At 48.3% G+C, this 24,510-nt stretch overlaps 1 protein-coding gene across 1 annotated transcript in view; it reads left to right on the top strand.

Moving 5' to 3' along the window:
- Positions 1-24,510, top strand: part of Hadh (hydroxyacyl-CoA dehydrogenase) — a 37,087-nt gene that overhangs the window by 7,140 nt on the left and 5,437 nt on the right. The window contains exons 2-6 of the mRNA XM_057793362.1: positions 10,138-10,266; positions 10,591-10,748; positions 13,791-13,917; positions 17,417-17,506; positions 20,536-20,608. Of these exons, the coding sequence (XP_057649345.1) occupies positions 10,138-10,266; positions 10,591-10,748; positions 13,791-13,917; positions 17,417-17,506; positions 20,536-20,608 (577 nt within the window). The remainder of the gene's footprint in view (positions 1-10,137; positions 10,267-10,590; positions 10,749-13,790; positions 13,918-17,416; positions 17,507-20,535; positions 20,609-24,510) is intronic.

Here is a 24,510-nt window from a genome sequence, read left to right as displayed (position 1 = left end):
AATAGCTCCTGCCCTTAACTTCTGTCTCGTTTCTGACTGTTCTCATGCCAACAATGTGATTTCTCGCAATTCTAAAACATGTGGAGAGTCTTGTAAGGTTTGAGGTAAAGGGTTTCTAAAAACAAAAAGCAGTTATGGTTTCTTAAACACGCGTTTCTAAAATAATTTACCAATTGAGACTTTGGAAAAGCAGATGTGCTGTTATTATTCGGAAGTCTCTCTGTGCTGGGGGGCACTATGCTGGGTGGCAGGTAAGATGTGGCTGTTGATCCGGAGGGACCCGTCGTCTGCCGATAAAAAGATACAGGTAGGAATGGCTGATTATAAGAAGGCTACTGACTGGCAGTCCACTCTGCCTTTGATGCGCTCACACAGATGGGAGTTTTAATAGCCCAGTATTATGTTACAGTTCTTTTTAAATTTTCATTTTTGGGGGCTGGAGAGATGGATCAGTGGCTAACAGCACTTGGTGCTCTTGCAAGGGACTGAGGTTCCCACATTGAGCGGTTCATAACCAGCTATAACCCCAGCTCCCACACAACCTTCTGGCTTCTGCAGGCACCTGAATGCATATGGTGTACATACAGACAAGCAGGCAGGCACACAAATGCATGAATAAAAATAATAAAAATATTGCTCTGCTTTGCTTTTTGATGAAGAGTGGGCCAGGGCTGAGGTCGAATCCAAGACTGCTGGCTATATCCTTAGCCCAAGGAAACTTGTGTTTCTATATTTTGGAATAGAGTTTTAGTTTGTAAAGACCATTAAATATGGATTTTAAAATGCAAGGGCGAAGAGTCAGAGGCATTGAGGAAGAAAGTAGACTGTACTGAGAGCATGGTGTGTACTTCTCAAAGGAGAATCTCCTCGAGAAAACATTTAGGCAGTTAAAATGATACTGTGACCACAGAATGTACCTTCTAATGATGAAGAAAAAGGTGTGTGTATGTGTGTGTAAGACAGATGGTATGTATAGCTCTCTACATATATGAAATTTACAGCTACTGGAAATTCCAGTTGTCCTGTGGATAGGGGGTGCCTGAACTACCCAGGGCTGTGTTTGTAGTGACGGTGACTTCAGAACCTGGAGTGGATGATGCAATGGCCCCCCAGTAATCCCCGCAATATCAAAAGTATTGTTGGCCAACTCCTCAGATTTTAATTTATCACTCATCTGTCACAGCTGGAATTTCTCCTGCCTATTGACCAAATTTGAAAGTTTTAGTGAGAAAACAAAAATTTCAAAACAACCTTGCCATTTCATGCTCAGATTCTGGGGTTGGAGGTACCGTTGTGTAACGGAGTGGCCACTGAGAGCCGTTGGCTTGCTGGCTCTGCGGCTTGGTGCTCAACTGTGATTTTTCTCCCGCAGTAGTTCCCATAGATGATCTGCTGCTTCTATACATCAGAAGAGGCACGGTGAGGCGACTTCCTCCTCTTGGCACAGGGAGGAGCTTCATTAAAGGAGGGACAGCCTCTATGCTGGGCTGTGAAGCATGAACTGGAGTTCCCCTCAGCTGCAGCGAGGGGAAAGAACATGTCTGGCAGATGAAACCTGGGTGCTGATTTGGGGAAGGGGGAAGTGCTGTGTGACTCAGGAAAAATGTGGGCTCAGGTTACCCTGCTCTGAAGTGTTTGAACTTGAACAGTTGCCTCAAGGAAAAGACTGAATCAGTTTAGAGATTTTAAACATTAAAGCAGACACATTAAGAACCCATCTGAAACAGCTTGCTCTGGGGTAAAGTAGTAGCAGTAAACACCTGGCTATCATGTTTGAAACAAAAGATACCGGTTGAGAGACTTTGTGGAGAGGCTAGCATTTGAACCGGTTTTTTAGTAATCAATGAAACTGTTGGACAAAACTTAAAGATGACCGGAGAGGCGACTTAATGGGCAAAGTGCTTCCTGTACAAACGTCGTGACCAAGGTTGGGATCCCTAGAATTCATATAAAATCCAGGTGTGCGACAGCTCACCTGCAGTTCCGGTAGTTCCGCTAGCAAGCTGGCGAGCCAGATCAGTCCAGACAGGGAGCTGCAGGTTAAACAACAGAGCCAGATTCAGTATAAAAGGTGGAGAGCGATCACGGAATATACCACACGTCAGCCTAGGGCCTTTTTGTGTGTGCATAACACACACACACACACACTCATGCATGCATACACACACGCGTACATGCACTTGAAAATGCATATACACTATATCATATACACTTTTTAAAAGGGGGACAATTAAAGATGGGGTTAAAGGAAAAGTACTGTGAGAAAATTCTGCTCCGCAGAACAGTGGTACCAACAATGTTAAAGGGAGCTGCTTTAGGGGTAAGATGGGGCAAAGAATAGAACATGTTGGTGTCAGGTATGGTTGGAATTACAGGAATGATTGGCGTTTCAGACGGAAGGGCTATAGAGCAGAGCCAGGAGAATATTGAAAGTGGGGCCTTGAAGGAAACCTTTGTTTAAAGAGAGTCAATTCAGGGCCAAAAGGAGGCACACGAGAAGTTTGCAGCTTCAGAGTGGAAATTCTGATTTGCCCATTTCATCTGTACAGACATTGACATTGGTAGATGCTGAGGTTACTGGCACTTCTGGAAGGTTCTAGTGCCCTAGGACAAGCAAAGTAAGAAAATATGTTACCACCAACATACTTACTTCCAAGGAAGCAGTCTTTTCAGAGCAAACAGAAAGTAGTTCAGCAGCTCCGATGGCTTCACTGTGGGGACCTTTCTGTCACACAGCCTGGGCTTCTTGGCTCATTTGCATAGCATGGACTATTTGGGTCACTCACACTGTGCAGTCTTTCTCATGCATGCTCTGTTATATGTAGTTCTACATATGGTTTTATGCATTGCATGTCTGATTAGTATCTGATGCGTACTTAGTATCTTAATAAGGATGGGTATTTTAGTGCTGTGATGAGCTGGAGGTCAGTCGTCATCAGCTACGTGTGCCCGTGAACCCTCACCAGCGGCCACATTTTGTTGGGCTAACATGGGGTTTTCTAGCCTTCCCTTTTACCAGTCGGCTTTCCCTTGTATACTGAGTTTGCAGTCATTGTTTAAGGTCCACCCTGTTCTCCCACCTCCACATAAAATGTCACAGGGAAGGATGAACATGGATTAACTATTGGGAAGCTGCCACTGTCTCAATATGTTTTCTATTCCTGTAAAGAAAAGTAGTTTGCGTAACTCCTTATTCTGTCTGTTGTAATGTCCCTGGGCAGGCAGCCAGATCTGGTGAAGGTTTTGTCCTGCTTCAACCCATGCTAGAGTGTGGGAGGGAAGGTGGATTCATCCAGAAGAGAAGCAAGAGAGAGCCACCCTCACTTTATAGTGTCCTGTTCTATAGAGATGGACCCCTCCTGCAGAAGACTTTTGTCTAATGCATCCATTCCGATAATCTTCTGGTCTTCCCCTTCCTATGCCACTCATTGGGACCAAAGCTGAATACAAGGTTCGGCTGGAAAACTATATTCAGACCACAGTAGCCAGTTATCTGTAATTCTTGTAGCAATAACAGTAGAGGGAGCTGGGAACCAATTCAGGTCCTTTACAAGCACTCACCACCGAACCATGTCTCAAATCCCTGGTCTAATTACTTTAAACAAAATAATTACAACACACAGGTGCGTGCATGTGTGTGTGTGTGCGTGCGCATACATACACAGAGAGTCAGACACACGCTTTTGGTCCTGAAGACTGAACCCAGGGCCACACACATACTAAGCACGCCCATCACCACTGCATTGGATTTCCAGTTCCTGGTGTATTTGAGTCTTGCAAAGCTCAGCTAAGAGCCTGCCGGTTGCCAGAAGCCCCCTGATAACATCAGTTCTCACAGATGTTGTGTGTTACACATATTGGACACAGTGAAAAGGTACGACCCTGAGAAATTCCCTTAGAAGAGTGGACTTGCTCCGTCCCGTGGTGCGACACTCCCACTGTGGGTTCCACCTGTGGGAGGACTCAAGTGCAGTGTGCGCTTGGGTAACCTCCTGAAGTTATGACTTGATATTTCATCTTTATTTTTTGATATTTCATCTTTATTTTCATTTCTCTCTATTGCAAATGGGGCCATGTGTGGGCAGAGCCTATGAGTGTAAGTTTTGATAACGTTTAACTGCCTGGGTCGTACTTTCTTCATTGTTTAAGTTTGCTCTTGCACTAGGTTATTCTCACCTCCCCTACCCTTTCTTATCTCCTTTCCACCCATTTCAAGTCCCCCCCACCCCCAGTTCCCTCTCCCATGTTCATATCTTTTTACTTTCTTTTGTGACCCACTGAGTGTAACCAGGGCCATCTGAGTGATTATGACCATGGAATTATGCAGCGGAGCCTGGCGGACTCACCAGTGAAGAACAGGCATTGATGATAATGACTCCTCTTCCACAGCCAATAGTTGAGCACAGATGGGTAGGGCCCCATGCACTCCTTCCCAGTCCATGACTTGCTGTTGACTTGTCCTGACTGCTTTAAGTTCCAAAACCCACCTCCAGTGATATACTTCCTCCAAGACCACACCTCTTAAACCTCCAGAAACAGCACCACCAACTGTGACCCAAATGTTCAAATACATGAGCCCGTGAGGGACATTCTCTTTTGAACAACCACACCTGGAGATCAACTGTTGAGAAAGAGTTGCTGGGGAGGTGGCACACTTGGGAGGCAGAGGCAAATGGATATCTGTGAGTTCGAGGCCAGCCTGGTCTACAGATTGCCTGTCTAAGACAGACAGAGAAACCCTATCTTGAAAAACCAAAAAAAAAAAGAAAGAAAGAAAGAAAGGAAGAATCACCTGGGAGCCTCTGGCCATGCTGTGGGGAGTTATCACAATAGGTTGATTATGGTGGGAGACCCACCATTAAGTGGGTGGCACCATTCCCTAGGCTTGGTTTGTGGACTGCATAGAAAGGAGAAAACCACTGCCTCAGCATCCTACTGTGACTTCTCCAGAATAAGCCCTTCTTCCCTTAAGTGGCTTTTATCGCAGCAGCATGAGAGGTGGCTAATACACAGTGTTTCTTGAACTTGATCTTCAGGCTTATTTATCTATTTTTTTTTTTATGGTGGGGTGGGGGAAACACAGAGGTTTTATAAGAATTTTATAACTTGGGTTTCCTTTTTTCAATCAATGATTCTGGAATTAAACGTAGTGTGTTCTGTATGATATGGGGGTGTGTTTTCAGCACTCACGAGATCTGAGACATCAGTATCCTTTCGACCTTTGCATGCATAATATTACTGGTGCCAGGTGAAGTCACAGCCCCTCTTTCAGTGACATTTTGTAAAGGTAGAGAAAAGTAGCGGGAGGATGGGCAGTCACAGGCATGTGATAATGAGTTTGTAAGGGTGTTTTGGTCCATAGAACTGAGCTTCCCAGCTCAGCACAGTGTTACATTGTCATAATTATGTTCAATTGAAGCCATATAATTGTAGAGTTCTTGTTCTAGTTAATTTCTGGGTTGTGTGACAGCTTTTCCTGGGGAGATACAACACCCACATCTGCTCATCCCAGACAGGGAGACCAGGACAGACCAAAGTACACATACTACCAAAGTCCAACTTGGTGAACCTTGGGTTTTATTGAGGTTACTTACAGGGATATGGGTGAGGGGCTTCTTAAAGGAGCAGAAATGACTCAAAAGATAGCTGCATTACCAGGGCCCACCCCAGCATGGGTGACTGCTCACAAGGCTGGGAACCTGGAGCACACGGCACAGCCAGCAGACAGGTCAGCGGGTTGGAGAGGGTCCTTTCTAGGTGCCGCAGCTGGTCTGAACCTCTTCCAGGCAGCTCAGCTGGTTTCTGCTTCTTCCAGGCAGCTGGTCTGGTCTGAGAGTCTTGTGCAGCTCAGCTTGCCTAGAAGTCTCCTCAGTTTGAGTTTGTTGAGTCTGAGGAGGGGCTGTCAGCTTTCATTGCTTACTCTGGCAGGGAGGGGTTTAGAGAATTTGGTCAGTTTCAGGGACATCCTGAAGCTGTTTTGAGTTGTTTACCTTCCTGCTCAAGGAGTCTCCTCCTGCAGAATGCAGCTTTGGAGCCTGTCCTGGCACCCTCTCTGTAGAGCAGGCTGCCCTCGAACTCACAGAGATCTGCCTGCCTCTGCCTGGCAAGTGCTGGGATTAAAGGGTTGTGCCACCATCATCAGGCAGGTGCAGTGTTTTAATCTCAGAGGAAAAACTGTTATACAGCTCTAAAGGGTTGTGCCACCATCATCAGGCAGGTGCAATGTTTTAATCTCAGAGGAAAAACCGTTATACAGCTCTCTGTAAGTTTCCATTTTCTTCATGTATCAAAAGGAACAGTTTTATAGGAACTGTTAACGTCTATCAGAACATCAGTGGGGGAAACTGATTTGTTACTTAGCAGGACTTTTAGTGGTGGTATTGTTACCAAGCCTGCAATAGTTACTATTCTCTTTCTTGAGCTAAAAGAGAATAGAAATTTAGTTTCTAGTCTATAAATGCTATTTTATAACGATTGTATTTTGAAAGCTGATTATTTTAGCAGATAGTCAAAATGTCGTGTGTGCCTCTGATTACTGGAAGACACGTCCTGGAGCCAAGCAGACTCAGAACTTAATCCTGGCTTCACGGCTTAACTGAGTAGTTGTGGGCAAGGCTCAGCCTCTTTTGTATTGATGGTATCTTTTGCTAAATGGATGTTATTTGCTTCACCAAACCTGTTGGGTTAGTCAGAAATAGTCTTGGGAAAATGCAGCCTTGATCCTGGAGCTCAGCAGGTTCTCAGTACACACCCTTTCCAGTTCTTGTTACATTTTTTTCTCCTTTTTAAAGGTTGAGAGTAGGTGTGGAATGTTACTTCCAATGGTTTGTACAAAAAAAAAAAATCCGACAAGTCCACCAGTAATTCAGGAAGAAGCATGCTGGCTCTCAGGAGGCCTTGGCGGCTTAGCCGTACTCTAAGTTGCCTGAGTGGGTCAGGCTAGTTTGCAGTGAGAATCATGCAGCTTTTCTGGATTTTGTTGGGCCAGACTGCCAGCTCCAGCATCCATTTCTGCAGGGACCCCTTTAGACTGACTCACCAGTGAAGGTGCCATGATCACGTCGGAGTAACTCTGTAAATCTCTGGCTTGTTTCCCACTGATGCGTGATGAAGCCTGGGTGGAGAGGAGTGGTGGAAACAGGGAACACTGGTCTCCTAATCCCATGGATATTGTATGAAGCATGTGGTGTGTACCAGGCCATGTGTTGTTTATGGGCCTGGCTTTGAGGTTTGCTAAGGTAGATTAAGACATGATGTTGCCCTCAAGTAGGTGTTGGCCTGTGTCTCTAGGGCCCTTCTGTTGGAAGGGACTGTATGGAACCTGAGCATTTAGATGGCGTTGGTCTTGGTATCAGTCAGTGCCTCCTGGGTCTTCTGAATCAGGGAGACATAAGCCAGTGATTTATACAGAGTCACCCAGATATGATCATGTAACATGCATGCCATCTTTCACTCTGCTGGAACACTGCCTGGAGATGTAGTTTCCCCATGATTGAGCAGCTGTGTTTGGCCAGTTGCCTGCACAGCACCTGTCGGTTTCCTTTGCTCTGCTTAAAGATGCGAGGCTGGCATGACTCATCTGAAACCCAACAAAAAGTGCTCAGTGACATCATCCAGAGGTGGCTATCGTGACCCCGGGAAGATGCTTTTCTAGAAATAACACCTGCGGTCTCACCTCAAGGGAGACCCACTTCCTTAAGGATTAATGCTTGCTTCCTGGTGTGCAAGCCATTGTGGGTGCTTGTTCTCTGGGTTCAGGGCCATTGTGGGTGCACTGGTAGACCTGAGGCTTCATCGTGGGTAGTTACGCTTTCACAATTGAGATTATAAACTCCCCATGTAGGAGGCTTTCCCCACCATTGCTCTTTGTTGCCGTTCCCATCAGCTTGGCACTATCTTGTGCCATAAGTATTTAATCTACTCAACTTTAAGAGCTGAAACGACCTGGGCAGTTTCCTGATAGAGATGAAGAGGGGAAATTGGGTTGGGACGCAGGTGGGTGGAGTCCAGGGATCCTGTTTGGTCACCTCCAGGAACGATCTAGGGCAGAAGTCAAGAGAAACTATGAAAACCACTTGTTTCAAATGGCATCGGAATCGTATTTCAGAGGAGCCAAGACAAGAGCACAAGGTCCCCAAGGCAGCCACTTATTTGTCCCTGCTTTGGAGGTCACGAACCTCCGTTGGTGGCCATCACTCCTGTCTGTCAAAGTCAAGTGACTTATCACAACTGCCAAACACAAAGCAGTTCAGTTACCTGCCTGGCCCAACCAGGAACTTGAAATTTATTCATTTCAGTTAAAGTTTCTCTACTAGCCCTTCCCAAACCAGGAGGGACCCCAGGACCCACACACGGTCATTCTCCTTGTGGCAATTTGCTACCGCAAAGGGTATAAAGTACTAGTGGCAAAGAGGAAGAGCCACTGGGGTATGTCACGTATCAGGCAAGAGCCTGGTTCTCCCCCCGCCCCCCACCATCGCAGTCACATTGGACATGTGCAGTTCCCTCGGCAGCAAGATGTGGCCCAGTGTGTAAAGGGTGTCGATAGAGGCACTAGCTAGAGACTTGGTACCCACGGTTTTTACTGGATGATGGGCATGATATCACCCCTACCTGGCGCGTTCCAAATTGCACTGTCTCGGGAGAGCCTGCAGCAGCATAAGCTGCTTTGTCAGAGGATGGAGGGAACTCGCTCTACACCCAAGTTCCAGATGTGAGCCCAGGGTCGGCTTCGCGAGCAGCCTTCCTGAAGGCAGACTGAGTGCTGTGTCAGCTCCAGTCTATACTGCATCTAAATTTGCCCTGCCCATTCACCTTGAACTTACTGTATTTGAGACTGATTTGTGCAGGATTTGAGTTGTTGGCTCTTGGCTTTGTCTTCTTGGAGAGAAGCTGGGCTGGGTCCATGGGTGTTCTGCTTTGGAAAAGAGTTTGTCCTTACGCTGACAGCTGATCTCACTGTGTGCGTCTGTCTTTTATCAAGATGACGCATCCTTCTTGTCCCCTTTGTCTTGATCTGTCATTCCTTGAGTCTCAACAACGCTGTCATTCTGTGGCTCTCAGGCGTTGGGTTGCTGAAGGAGCCCACAGGCCATGCAGGCTCAGACCTGTACGGCTGCGTGGGAGAAACCCTGGATGTCATTGTATTATGAAACCTGCCTTTCGATCTTGATTTTGCATTGGACAGCTTGCTTTGGGATTCGAACCTGTTTCCCTTTACATGCTGCTCATTTATTTCTGTTCCTTTCCGTCTTTATTTTTTGCTTTGATTGACTTCAAGAATCTTCCATGATGACAGTGGTTTAAGACTTACCTTTTTGCCTTACTTCTTGGGCAGTCCACCCCTCTTTCCACACCACAAGGGTCCATGGTTCCTAAGGCCGTGGCTCTAGTGAGTACTGTGGTTCCCAAGGGGCCTCTCATTGGTGCTAGCTGTCACATTGTGTCTGCGTTAGGCTAGCTGTGTCCTTCTGTTCCTATGCTGACTTGATTGACTTGCACTTGTGTGTAGGTGAGTCAATGACCGATGTTTTAGACAAACTAGTAGGAAGTTTGTCTAAAGAACAGGACTATGGTCCTCGCCCAAGCTTTTGGCAGCCTGACTAAAGAGGGGTTGACTTGACGCTGATATTGTATAAACTAAGCTGGTTGTTTGTTAACTTGTTAACTTTGCTCAATATACCCGTGTTGGGAGGGCTTTACCCACCCAGGGGGAACGGAGAAGGCAGGAAATCGGGAATCCCCACTGCTCCAAACTGGGTGACATAGACTTTGCTCCCTTTATATCTTGTCATTAAATAGCTCTTGGGGACAGTCTTTTTTTGGCTTAGTGATTAGAATTTTAAGTTTCACCTACTTCTGATTTAAGGGCTGCAGAACAGGAAACAAAGGGGACAAAGGGGGGCAGAGGGGTGGAACTGCACCCCATCTTCAGCTCTAAGGAGAAAATGCAAGCTTCTTTTTTGGAACAACGGGTTCTATAGGAAAGGGCCTTCTGTGGCCTTAACATCCCACTCTGTGTCATATGAGAGTCTGTTCTGTGGTTTAGAACCATGCCAGGCAAGAAGTACGAGTGGTAGAAGTCACGTGGAATATTGAAACTGACTTTTTTTTTCTTTAAACCCTTTTTTTCATTAGGTGGCCGCAGCAACTGGCCATACAGTAGTATTGGTGGACCAAACAGAGGACATACTGGCAAAATCTAAGAAGGGAATTGAGGACAGTCTGAAAAGAATGGCAAAGAAGAAGTTCGCAGAAAACCCTAAGGTAAGTTCTTAATCAGTGTCCCTAAGACCAGTCCTCTGATGGTTCCACCTTTGTGGGGGGCGGAGCGGGGGCGGGACTTCACCTTATCGCGTGCTTGTGGCTGTTTATGTAAAACTATGCCTGTTTAGACCTATGTAATATGCCACTAAACATTCCATTGGGGCTGATTAGAAAACAGAAGGAGTCCACCATTTTGCTGTTGGGGAGGTGCTAAAGCAGTGCTTCTCAACCTGTGGATCGTGAAAGAACCCATTTGCAGGGGTCACCCAAGACCATGGCCGGCAGGGCCCAGTGAATGCTCTGTCCCTCCTCTTGTCTGCCTAGGCTGGCGACGAGTTCATAGCGAAGACCCTGAGCTGCCTCTCCACCAGCACCGACGCAGCCTCCATTGTGCACAGCACGGACCTGGTGGTGGAGGCTGTCGTGGAGAATCTGAAGTTGAAGAATGAGCTGTTCCAGCGGCTGGACAAGTTCGCTGCCGAGTACGTGACCGAACCTCCTGCTTGTGTTCGGAAAGCCCCTGCTTTGGCTTTTGAGCTTCTGGCTCTGACAGCAGACCCAGCTCTCTGCTCCCCAGCACCTCTTGCGGAAGAACTGCTGGGTTCCCTTCTCCCATCCTTGTCCGCAGGAGGGGTCTATGTCAAGGCTTAGTGTTTCCTGCAACCACTAGGGGGCGCAGACCTTTGTGTGATTTGCGAATAGAAGACACCGGGGCTGGGGCTACTCCTTCCAGGACTGCGCAAGTCTAGAGGGCAGCAGACACCAGACAACATGTTTTGTCTTTTTGTTTGTTCTTTTTTTTATATTTTAAAAGACGATCTTTTCTCATTTTACATACCAATCTCAGTTTCCACTCCCTCCCTTCCTCCTGCTCCCTCCACCTTCTCCCCCACCCCACCTCCCATCCACTCCTCTGAGAGGGTAAGGCTTCCAGTAGGGAGTCAATGAAGTCACCAAGGTGGTTGTGCTGGCTCCTGGTGGCTAGCACCGATAAGGCCTCCGATGCTGGCCAGAATGGTTTAATTGAAAGCACTCTGCCTTCAATTTGTGCAATCAATCTTCAACCCTCCTGTTTACAGTTTTATCTGGAGTTAGTTACAACCCTCTTGGGGGCATTAAGTGGACACCGAATCCACCAGGTTCCCGTGAGGATAGCAGAGAAAAGACAGCCACGTCCGGGTCATGGAGGAGTTTCCAGGCTTGTGGTGGCCTCTGGTGTCAGTAAGATTGTGCACAGGTGACATCAGTCTAGGGTCACAATCTAGGACCTCCAGTTGTGTTTGACTCTTAGCTTTTGGCGGTTATGACAGCTGACCAGGTAACTGACGTGTGCTTGACTTGTGGCCTTCTTGACTATACTTCTCTCTTCTACCTTAGACCTGAAGGTGGAGTAAGGTTTTATGCAAAAGTAATTCTCAGGGAAACACAGGTGATCCGTGGCTAAAGAGAAACTCCTGCGTATTGACTTGCTGGGAGTCAATGGTGGAGAAGCCTGGTTCTGTCTTGACTTCTGTGTAGCATTCTGCTGATTGTGTCCATTTAGCACCCCAGAAACATATGACAAAGAGGACACTTCCGTTACTGGGCTTGGCTCTCAAGTCAGCGAGGAGCCTGGCGAAGCTGCCTTTTGCTGTTCTCCTTAAGCAGTTTGGCCTTGCTGCCAGGTTGCTCCTTGGCAGCGAAAAGCCCAGCTGCCCCCTGGTGTCCGTGGAGGGACACGAGAGGAAGGCGGAAGGGCACCCCTCCTTCTCCATCTGACCTTGGGATGTCCTGAGGTTTACAACCTGTGATTTGAGGTTCTTGAGGTAGAAAATTGCGAAGACCTTCCCAGTGCTACCTTGGCTTTTAAGTAGCCGGCCGTGGAGGTGGAGAAAGGTACACCGGCCAGTTCCTTGAAAGCAGGCTGGCCTGACCTGAGACCTCAGAGAGCCTCATCTCTTAGCTGCTTACCCATTTCAGCATCTGCCCACACTGCCGGGACACTGTCTTCTCAAGTCCAAGACGACAGCCTCCACTTCACAATCCCCATGCCTCAGCCACCCCTGTGGCCTAGGATTGCAAGTGTAGGTGGCCACTCCCAGGCTGGCCTCTCCCTTACCCTCCTCTTTTTTCCAAAGTTCTGATTTCTTTCTTCCCCAGATGTTTTCTTCTTGCCTACCCCTGAATTTGGATAGACGGTATCACTTTAGATAGTCAGGAACCCTCCCCCCTCCATAATCAGGTCCGAAAGGGCCACTCTCCTTGGGTACTAAGACCAGACCCAACTAGGCTAAAGGGCGTCCTGCTGTTTTGTGAGTCATCCACAAGGTGGCGCTGCAGGAAAGCCAAACCGTCCATCGCCCCACTTTATTCTGGCTTTAACAAATTAAATTTTGAGAAAGAAAAAGAACAGAAAAGAATTGAATTTTAGTCTCAAGGCAGTATGGAATTTGTAAGTTGAGATTTATAAGTTAAGATTCTATGCATAGCCGGGCGGTGGTGGCGCACGCCTTTAATCCCAGCACTCAGGAGGCAGAGGCAGGCGGATCTCTGTGAGTTCGAGGCCAGCCTGGTCTACAAGAGCTAGTGCCAGGACAGGAACCAAAAGCTATGGAGAAACCCTGTCTCGACAAAAAAAGATTCTATGCATATTAAATAAATAGAAGTGCCTTTTCAGGATGGCCTGTAAGCACAGTACTGTGAACATGTGTCTTGTATGTGCACACACACCCCCTTTCCCAGGTTTTCTGTGTGAGTAAAATTCCCTTTTGAGCATGCTCAGCGCAGTATGTTTTCCTTTTAAGTCTTGTCTAATGATGAAGTGAAGGATTTTCACTAGAGAGGACTGTCCTGTGCTCCTGTGTGCTCAGATGCTTTTCTCTAAGGAGTGTGTACAGATTTTATGGTCTGGTCTAAATGTCTGGTCCATCCTTCCATTTTCTCATGATTCTGATCACTTCACTGTGTTCAGTTGAGTAGGTCTTCCTGTTAATTGCTTCCCCTTCTTTTCCCTCACATATCCTGAAAGCTGAAATATGTAGACAAGAGAACTCTAGTTTCTAAAATTTCAGAAAAACCTGATGAAGGTCATGCATATGAGCTGGTAAGTTAATTTCAAATACAGGGGTTTTTTTTTGTCTTGTTTTGTTGTTTTTTTTTCTTTTTCTTTTTTCTTTCTTTCTTTTTTCTTTTCTTTTTTTCTTTTTTTCTTTTTTTTTGAGACAGGATTTCTCTGCACTGTCCTGTCTGTCCTGGAACTCGCTCTGTAGACAGGCTGGGCTGGAACTCACAGAGATCCACCTGCCTCTGCCTCCCTAGTGCTGGAATTAAAGTTATGCGCCACCACCCACTTCCTTTGGAAATTGCAGGGATTTAGTGTAAATGCAGTCACTGGCTTCCAGCCACTGTGTGGCGAGGTGCCTTCTGACTGCCTTCCTCAGCATTCTAGCAGATCTGCAGTGCCCTGGGAGGATGCGGTGCCACGGTTTGGACCGTGGGCACCCGTGGGACTCATTCTGCTTCTCCTCCGTTTTTTCTCTCCACAGAAACACCATCTTTGCTAGCAACACCTCATCTCTGCAGATCACAAGCATGGCCAATGCCACTACCCGGCAAGACCGCTTTGCTGGCCTCCATTTCTTCAACCCGGTCCCCATGATGAAGCTTGTGGAGGTCAGTGGGCATCTGGTCCTCTGTGTTTTGCTCTCTGGTTTTGGCAGTCCTGTTTCCTAGTCACCTGCCCTCCCACTGGGCGTTAGGTTGTACGAAATTTAACAGGAACCTGAAAGGTCACCCCTTTGTATTGCTGTTGCCACAATTTGTCCTCTTCAGGACCAAAGAAGGAAGCAACACCTGCTATCTTGGGAGACTCCTTGACTATATGCTCCTTGTTTGTTACTGACTTGCTTGGGTCTCCAGTGACATTGCTGATAGGGGCATCAGACAGAGAGGGACACTAAGGGTCCCTGACAAGACGAGGGAGGCGAGACCTATACGCCTTCATACTGTCTTGCTGAGGTCAGCTTGCTCATGCTGGAGATGCAGGTCTTGTCCAACATGACGTGTGTCACCCCTGGTGTGAATCCTGGTCCCATGCAGTCGTCCTTTTAGTATTGTCTCAGGTGAGTCACATCTCCACACTGTGATCAGAGCCTATTAAATGCAGCTTCCTGCAGCCTTGAGCCTCCTGACCTCAGAGGTGAGAGAGAGAGGCCAGGGCCAGGCAGGGTTTGCCCAGCGCTTTCCCAGTGTTCCTGTTTGGACGGCTTCTGCTCACTCGCTGGGAAATGGAGTCACGACAGACAATTTGCACTTGAAGTGTGGCAGCTTGCCCTTTAAAGGGGTTAATTACAGGGTCTCCGGGACAACCGCTATTAAAGCAGCATTTGGTCAGAGGCTGTGGAGTTATTGCCGTGCGAAGTGTGGGGGATGCTGCCGTGTGGAGCCAGGCAAACCTCCAGACACTGGCGGGGCCTCTGGGAGTTGTTCATGGCTGCTTTCTCGCCCAGCCCTTCGCCTTCCTGTCTCCCTCACTGCTGATCCCCACGTGAGCATGTTTTATCTGCTCTGGCTGTTTTATATCCACTTTTTTTTTTCTCTTTCTGAGTGGCAGGTCCGATCTTCCTGCGGCGGGAACTTTCCTATCCGGACATTGTTCCTCTATTCTCCTAGTGTGGTATTAAAGAATTCAGCCATGGGCAGGAGAGATGGTTCAGTGGTTAGGAGTACTGACTGCACTTCCAAAGGACCTGGGCTCGATTCCCAGGACTCACATGGCAGCTCACAGCTCTTTGCAATTCCAGTCCCAAGGGATCTAACACCGTCCTTGAGCTTTGTGGGCGCCATGCATCCACGTGGTGTAGATATGCAGTCAGAACACTTAAACACATAATTCAAATTCGATTTTAGACAAGGAAGTGAGCAATGAAAAGAAGAGGTGTGGGAAATCACAGGAAGTAGAAGATGCCATCTGCCCTTCTGCAGAAAGTGGTGGGGTAGGGGTGTTCATTTTGGCACCTAGTGATTCGTGGAGTGTAGGTTCTAGGTTTCGTGGGTTTCTGGCCTACAGATAGTACATTCTGTCAAGTTCCTGTAAAGAACAAGTGTCTTTCGCATTGCATCTTGAGAGATGTAGGGTCTTGAGTAACCGACAATGCTTAGCAACTGTTACCATTTTCTAGAAAGTAGTCTATGAAAGTGTCCCATTCTCTTGAGTATTTATAGCTTGTTTATTCATTTTTATTAGTTCTCTGAGTATTCCAGATGATGGATTTAAATCACATTCCCCTCTGCCCAACCTCCCACCCCACAACCCTTCCAGGCCCCATTCTCTTCCCCTCCCCTTCCAATTCTCTGTCCTCATTTTTTTCTTTTGTTAATGAAACCATCAAGTACATAGACTCTTGGCAGTGTGGCTTCCCATTGGAACATAATTGACTTACCAGCGGCCACGCCCTTAAAACCTACTGCCCAGCTCCCAGCAGCTCTCAGCTGCCCTTTGTTTCTCAGCTAGGGGGTGGGACTTGCTGCCCAGCTCCTCTCCAGGCTAGGATTTTTGTGTGCTGTTGGTAGCCAAGGGGGCAGTGGTGAGCCTGGGGGCGGGACTTGTGCGGGGGGCGGGACTTGTGCTGGGGAGGAGGGGCTGTATATTATCTGTCACGTGATGATGGATGGTGGATGCAGGAAGGATCATGCGCATGCCTCACTTTTACAAAACTCCCAGACCTCAGCCGCTGACCCCTTTAAGCCAGCAGCTTACCTTGAAGATCCAAAGCTGGCATGGGCTGTCCTAGCTGCCTGTGATCTGACACCGGCCTCCAGGCTCCCTCAGAATAGTTTGAAGATCTCAGTTCACAGGAGTTTCTGGTCCATTCTGTCTTCGTCTCCATCTCTTGGTGCTTTTCATGTAGCTCCTTTCATCCTTGCACAGACGTAGCTCCTTTAGCCAGATCCGATCGTCTTCTTACATGGGGCACATCCAGTATCTTGATTCTCTTTTCACCAAAGGGATGGAGACACCTGCAAGGGTCTATTGGGGGAGTTAGGCCTCCTCACTAGTTCTCCTCATTATGACTCTAATTGAAGTTCTTAACTTGTGTACAGCCAGGTGCTGGTGGCGCACACCATTAACCCAGCACTCGGGAGGCAGAGGCAGGCGAATCTCTGGGAGTTTGAGGCTAGCCTGATCTACACAAGCTAGTTCCAGGACAGGCTCCAAAGCTATAGAGAAACGCTGTCTCAGAAAAACAAAACAAAACAAAAACAAACTTGTGTGCATATGTGGTGTGTGTAATTCACGTTGGGCTCTCCATTTACACAACTCTAACTCCCACAACTGACTCCGAGAGCTATAATTTGAGGCTTTATGCATGGTGCCACTCTAGATTCTGTGTGTGCCCTGAAGGGAAGGTCAGGAGCTCTGTCAGCCCCAGGGGCAGCCTTTGGGGTCCTACTGGTTAAAATGAAAGATCTCCTCCCCGATGAACCCTCTTGAAGTGCAGGGCCTGGGAGCTGGGGCATCTGTGTGGTAGCAGGTGGCACCGTGAAATAGACACTCGTCTGGAAATCCAGATGGCTGTGTCTTGGGTACATCACCCCTCATCGTCAGCAGAGGTGGGGTCTATGCAGAAGAACCTTAAGGACAGCCACCACCTCATCTCACCCAAACCCCTGCCTGCTCCATGCTGAGTTTCCATCCTGTAGCCATTAGCCAAGCTGGTATTTCCTTGGCTCTTCCTTCTACTAGGTGCCATGCTTGGCGCTTCACCCCTGCCTACTCTTTCTTACCTCAGCTTCCTTGATGCAGACAGAGTGGTTTTAATGTCATTGCAATTTCCAGAAACATGCCCAGTGTCCCATGCCAAATTCAGTAAATTGGTACAGCTGGGATTTGACTCTAAGACACCTGGATCACAGTGCCTGAAAGACTCCCTTACCCCCACCCAGCAACACACACTTGAATTTTAACCACTGGGTTTGTGCATTCTGCAGACTCCAGTGTCTTGCACGGACGTTTGGGTCAACATTTTGCTTCTGTCTTGAGACGCTTACTGGGCTAAAACTAAAGGTGTATTTCATCACCAATGTAGATAGAGCCTTGGTTCAGTGGCGTTGAGCTTGTCCACTGCTTCTCTGTCCTCTCCAGTCCTGATTCCCAGCTTTGTGTTTCCAGGTCATTAAAACACCGATGACTAGCCAGAAGACTTTTGAATCTCTGATCGACTTTTGTAAAACCTTAGGAAAGCATCCTGTTTCTTGCAAGGTAAAGTATGCGGAATGCTTTTGTTTATTTTTCTGTTGCTGTAGTAACAAGTCCATACCCACTCCAATAAAGTCACACCTCCTAACAGTGCCACTCCTTTTGGGGGCCATTTTCTTTCAGACCATCCCAGCAGGAGTCCTCCAAGTGTGGGTCCTGGGCTAGTAGCAGCACTACCGCTGGAGACTTGTGAGCAGTATAAATCCTTCGACACCTCTCCAGATGCGGCAGTGTTATTTAGTCGCAGTTCTAGAGCTTCGAGGGCACCGTGCCAGTATCAGTTGAGCTCTAGGGAAGACCTCTTGGCTAAGCGGAGTCACAGTGGTCAGAGATCATTCCGGAGGAACAAACACATCTTTGTCCAAGTCAGAGAGATGCTCGGGTCAGGTCACTGGGAAGGGAGTGGTCCCTTCTGAGACCCAAGCCTTCAGGGATCAGTATCTGTCTCTGGGTCCCATCTCTTAGGTGGTCTGCTCTGTCTTCCTGGGAATCAACACATGGACCCCTGAGGACAGACTGCACACAGTCCGGGAGAAAGGTGATTTTTTACGGGTGTGCTGCTAGAAGATACTTCTAATAGACAATGTGAGCCATGGCCACTGTTGACGACAGGTCTCTCCATGTCCTGGAAGGGCTGGGCTGTGCCGACCCTTAAGCCACCCCCCATGCCACCACATGTGAAGTCTGAGAGAGGAGAGCCCAAGTTTCAGTTAAAAAGAAAACCCAGGAGTGAGTCTGGGCCCTGACTCCTGCCTGTTGATGAGCAGCTGTGTTTATAAACAGTTTCTGTGGGTCCATCAGTTCCAGCCGTTTCTGAGCCCTGGGAATCAGAGGCCTGTACATCAAGTCCAGGCTGGTGGACACAAAGCCCCCATAGAAAACGAAGGCCTGGGTCTTGGAAAGAACGCTGCAGACAGTCACAGGGTGCACAGACAGGAGGAGACGAACGTGGCAGAGGGACATCAAGGAGGCCTTCCTTAGTGGCATGTGAAGGTTTCCCTGTAAGAAAGCCAACTTGACCTCCATTCACCCCCACCCCCAGTCCCCGGTTCTTTGAATTTGGTCTTCACTTCTCTTCTCTTCTCTTCTCTTCTCTTCTCTTCTCTTCTCTTCTCTTCTCTTCTCTTCTCTTCTCTCCTCTCCTCTCCTCTCCTCTCCTCTCCTCTCCTCTCCTCTCCTCTCCTCTCCTCTCCTCTCCTCTCCTCTCCTCTCCTCTCCTCTCCTCTCCTCTCCTCTCTCTCTCTCTCTCTCTCTCTCTCTCTCTCTCTCTCTCTCTCTCTCTCTCTTTCTCTTTTGAGACAAGGCTATTCTGTGTTTCCTTGGCTATCCTGGAACTAGCTCTTGTAGACCAGGCTGGCCTTGAACTCTCAGAGATCTGTCTGCCTCTGCTTCCCGAGTGCTGCGCCACCACCGCCAGCCACTCCAGGCTCTGGGGAAGATGAGGCCACCTGCTGATGTGCTAGCCAGATCCCCTCAGCATCTCCCTTTGCCTTAGTTCTTCCTGGCTTCCACCCGTGTGGGTGTTGAGCTTCTGTATGACGTCACAGTCTTCCTGTTGTGTCAAGCCCTGGTCAGCATTTGATAAGTCAGTTGTCGGGATTTTTGGCTATGATCTCTCACTGTTATGGCTCATCTCATACTTTAGCTTTCTAAAATATTCCTAATTTTGAACTCAGTATTATATTAAAAACAAAACAAAAACAAAGTTTTCATTAGTCCTCTGACCAAGCCATCTGGCCGTATAGGCTTCCTAAGCCAAAGAGGCAATTCATGTACTTGGTCTACAGTCAGGAAGGTAATGTAATTAGTCTCATAAAAAAAAAATAGTTTTTTTCATTCTTTTAAATCAGGTGAATATTTTTCTTTTAGCCACACCAGTGGCTTTTATGCTTGCTCTCATTCTCCGGCTATTGATTCTCTAGTAAAGAGAGAAAACAGAAATTGTATGAGAAAGCGTATCGGCATAAGAAGGTAGTGACGGGGTAGGGTGGGGTAGAAGTGCACAGGCTGGGGGTCTCTGTGTGTGACGTCCTGAGACCTTCTGAGAGCCTTTGTGGGATGGTTATTCAAGCTTTTGAGGCGGGATTTCCAATAGATGGCATTGCAATATATGGCCGTCACATAGGACAAGGATCACAAATGCTTTTGTAAAAGACAGATGCAGTTATGTGCGGTGTGACCGAATGTTCCCATTAGGGACAGATGGCATCCGTACAGTGGCCCTATCAGGTGTAACTGAGAAAGCCCTATCACCCAGGGCAGTCATAGCCATTCTAAAGCTGGCAGCGTGTTCCGTGTTTCTGGTAATGCTAGGGGAAATACACAGTGGCCTTACTGTTTTATGCGTTTATCACAACACGCTTTTTAAATCCCTTCTAGCTTTTGTATAAAGAAGTGTAGACCAGCTTAGGACGGCTCTTAGGCGCCCTTGCTGAAGGAAAATAACTTACAGCTGGAGTAGGTTGCCATGCAGGCTGCGTGCTCGCTCACCGTGTGTGCACGCGCACGCGCATGCGCATGCTGTGTCTCCTGCTCTCGGGTACTCAGTGCCGAGCTCCACAGAAAACCTGACGCTGAAGGGCATATTTTGTCTGCGAACTGCACGGTGTCGCTAGTACAGTCTTGGCTAAGTGGCTGGAACTGCTGGGCATCCCCACCCAGAGGAGACAGCGCAGGCCTTGCTGTTGGTGTGCCGAGGTGAAAGGTTCTTTGGACCCTCTTGCCATGATGGTCAGTTTGTGTAGTGTGCAGTCGGGTCATCTCTGAGACACACTGAGCTGACCCGGGCAGTTCTGGGGAAGCTGGGATGCTACTTTTCAGAGCGGTGTTTAAGAATGGAGGGATTCCTGAGAGGGGAGTGGAGGGTAGAAGAGGGGATGTTGCTGTAGGAGGTAGAGGGAGGAGCTTCATAATGCGTTTGGAAATGTGAAAGGCACGAGCATGGGCAGCTACTCCAGGGTAAGAAGTGGTCTGCCCTAAACAGAAGGTCAAGTTTAATGAAGTCACTTGTCTCCCTCTCTCCCCTGCAACAGGACACTCCTGGATTTATCGTGAACCGTCTCTTGGTGCCGTACCTCATAGAAGCCATCAGGCTGCACGAGCGAGGTACCTGTCCCAGGCCAGGCTAAGGCCCTCGGGTCTCAGTCTGTGTGCGTGCAGGAAGGCTTGGGCTACGCGGAACCTGGGAAGGGGGTCTCTGCTTTCTCATTCTGTGGGACTAAGCTCAGCTTTGCTCTGGCCCTAGTACTTTTGCCACTGGGTTCCCCAAGGCACAGACCTCCCTGTGAGCCTCCAGTCCAGGCTGCAGCAATGGCATAGACGGTGCAGATCTAGATCTTCCATCACCGCATATAGGCATACACTCATACACATGCATTCATATTCATGACACATGTTATGCACACACAGACACACACACCCATGCACACACACTAAGTACTACAAATAGTAAGATAGTAATGGAAAAATAACCAGACTAGTTGTTTAAAGTTGTTTAATGTAAAAAACCTGTGGCTGTTGGACGGGAGATGGGACAATGACAGAATTGATGCATGGTAGGGACAATGTCCTTATTGCACCTCATGAATGATCTAAAATGTCCCCCTCTTTAAAAAAAAATATTTGTTTGTATGTGTGTGTGGTGCATGCATGCCTGCATATCATGCCGTGTTGTATGTATGGAGGTTAGAAGACAACTTGGTGGGCTCAGTTCTCTCCTTTCTTTATGCAATTCTGGGGATCAAATTCAGGTCTCCAGGCTTACATGGCAAGCACACTCTGTGTGTGTATGTGTGCGCGTGCGTGCGTGCGTGCGTGCACACGCGTGACTTTTGAGACAGGGTTTCTCTGTGTAACAGCCCTCCTCATCCTGGAACTTGCTCTGTAGACCAGGCTGGTCTTGAACTCTCAGAGCTTCTGCCTCCCGAGTGCTGGGATTAACGGCGTGAGTCACCACGCCTAGCACCGTGCTGAGCACTTTTACCTGCCGAGCCATCACCTGGGCCTGAAGTGTCCACTTCTAGCTGACAGGCAATGACTTTGTCTGCTGTAGCCTCAGGACATGGTCTATGGCAAGGATGGATGCATACCCCTACTGCCTGACTTCTTTCCCATTTCTGAGAAGGAAAGTGTGCGACATCTCCCGTGCAAGCCAGAAAGCTGTAGGGACGGGTAAAACACAAGTGCGATCGTTTATTTGAGTGACGTCATTTCCGAACGCTCTCAAGAATGCCATTTCCCAAAGTGTTCACAGCAGCTCTTCTGAGCAGACAAAAGCACACTTGCCTCCTCAAACCCAGCTTTAAATATTAAACTGGCCTCCGTGCTTTATGGGAGCCATTGCCTACCTTTTACTCCAAGATCAAACCAACACTTCTATGTTTATCTTCAACAAATGCGCCTAATTACACCTCAAAGAAAGTATGTGGCATTTTGGCCTACCTTGAAAGACATTTGTGGGTTTTTTTCCCTCTAATAAATGTAATGTTAGAATGTAGCACCTTCTCGTGGTGTTTTTTTTTTCCTCTGAAACACCCTACCCTTTGATACTACTCCCACGTGCCAAGTGTCTGATGCTAAGTTAAAGACCCTGTTCTGCCCTCCGCTGCCCCTCACCATTTCTAGCCACCACCGTGTCACACCAGGAAAGACAGGACCTGGCTCCAGGGCTGCTTTCGATTTGCTCTTGGTGCTTTTCTGGGTGGCCTGTCATTACTGGTCCTGCGGCCTCTCTCTTTGTCCATCCTGAAGTTGCTAAGTGTCGTGTGGGTCCAGGTTTGCAGCTTCACACTGGGCTCTGGACTCCAGGCCTCTTCTAGTGTTTCTTGGGCTGCTCACCTGGCCAACGCCAGTGCGTGCTTAGATGCGCCCAGACCCTGGTCTTTATCCACAGCTCTGCGTTTTCACCGAAGCATCTAGATCCTCCCACTCTTGTCATTTGTCACCTTGGTGCCTCCCTGTCATCACTGTTTTCTTCCTCTCCCAGCCCCATCCTGCCAGGTCGCTATAATGGGGCTCAGCCAGGCAGCTACCCTGGTTAAGTTACTACATGTCTTTCTTAGGCCTGTCCCCTCGGCCCTGCTCGCTGAGAAAGTGTTATATTGCCAAGGAGGCGGGGAGACACTGTTCCCTGTTTGTGTCTGTGCCCCCTGCTGGGGCCTGGCCTCTGACTGTGCTCTGGCTGTTTCCTAGCTCGGGGAGAATGTTTCTGTCCTGTGCTATTGGTGCACTGTGTGTGTGTGTGTATGTCTGCAGGTTGGTGGATGCTGTTTTGACAGGAGCACCTGAACCAGCATGTGTGGGAGTCTGTTTAGTCGAGGCTTCAGAGAACTGAGCCGCTGCCGATATACCATGGATGCCCACCACACTTCTCACGTCCTGTGTAGAAAGAACCTCATGGAGGCTCACTGCATTTCTGACCTCTGACCTCTGACAGCCTTCGCCATTTCTTTCACAGCTGTGAGCTATGCATAGCTTTGTTCCTTCAGACTGGCCGAGGCCGGATGGGCGCAGTGTCCCAACTCCGAGGGTCAGAGCAGTGTAGGCTTGGGAACCTGCAGTCCCTGTCATGTGCCCACTCAGCTCCAACAGGGTGACAGGGCACGTGGTTAGCTCCTCTTAGGAGGGGTGTGATGTCATGAACTTGCCCTCTAGCCGTTGTAGGGTGTCCTACAAAATCCCCACTGCCACACTCCCTGCCTCACCCTGACTCAAGTACTGCAGTTCTCTGGTAACTTGTATACAGCTAAGACTGGTAATGTTGAAACTGGCCGGCAGGTGGTGCCAAAGAGTCAGAGACCAACTCAGCTGTGGCATCAGGTCCCAGGTCTTAGTCTCCAGGTCCAGGCCTCCACCCATCCAGGTCTGGGGAGTTCTCTGAGAAGGAGTCTCCTCTTTATCCTGAGGTAAGGACCCCATAGTCACGGGAGCCAGAAAGAGTGAAGCAGAGTTTTGTGTGGTGTATATGTGTGTGTGTGTGTGTGGTGTGTATGTGTGTGTGGTGCGTGTGTGTGGTGTGTGTGTATGTGTGTGTGTGTGTGTGTAAGGAACATCAGGTTCTCTTCAAGTCCTGGACTACAAGAGTTTGGGAATTACTGATCTAAATACGTCATTCATGACTCCTTGGTCAACATATTGTATATATTGCTTTTCTGTCTTTTTCTCTTTGCCTATTTACTCTGATTTATTTAAGACAGATTTTTTTTTGAATTCTGTTAACTTTGTATATGTTTACTGATTTTTTTAAACAGTGTTTTATGCTTTCTGTAATTTTGGAAACAGTAATAATCCTCAAGTGAGGGTCTGCATTGGGAATTATAGCGTTGCCTTTAGGGCACTTGGGTGTGATTAAATGGCGTTAGGTTAAGTTCGCTGCTGTTAGATTTCTGTCCCCAGGGCATGTGCATGCTTTTGAGGGGACACTGCCTATATAAATGAGTCATTGATAAGGCTCTGACTGACAACTGTGGAAACCTGCAGGGTGAGAGGTGCCCCTGGCTCCCAGTCCTAGCAGCTACTGTTTCGTGCTCTGCAGGGGAGGCTCTGATTGGCCCCATCTGAACAGAAGCCTGAAGGAAGAGGCTGAGGCCTGAAGGAAGAGGGAGGCTTATTGATTGGCCCAGGGCACAGCATGGAGGAAGGCATCCTGGGGCAGGAGCCTGGCAGGGTGTTACTTCTGGCACCTGAATGCAGCTGTAGCACTATGGACACCTCAGTGTTTGCATCCTGAACAGCGCATATGTGAGCTGCGGAGTCAGAGCCCAGCTACAAGCACCGACCCGTGTCCTCTGCGCATGCGCTGTAGTGTCCGTCTAGGGTGCTGGTCCAGCTCACTTTGGAAACTGGGCCTCGGGTGGAGGGGGGGCTGTGGAGCTGGTTCAGATGCTGCAGTAAGTTTGTCCCCTCCCCTCCTCCATTACATCACCACTACCTTGCTTTGCCGTTGTCTCTGCAAGTGTCGAGAACCCAGTAGGTAATAGATACAAACAGAATAAAGCAGGGCAGGGACT

The sequence above is a fragment of the Chionomys nivalis genome, chromosome 18 (genome assembly GCF_950005125.1).
Source record: "Chionomys nivalis chromosome 18, mChiNiv1.1, whole genome shotgun sequence".
NCBI lineage: Eukaryota > Metazoa > Chordata > Mammalia > Rodentia > Cricetidae > Chionomys > Chionomys nivalis.
This window is presented reverse-complemented; position numbering and strand designations above follow the sequence as displayed.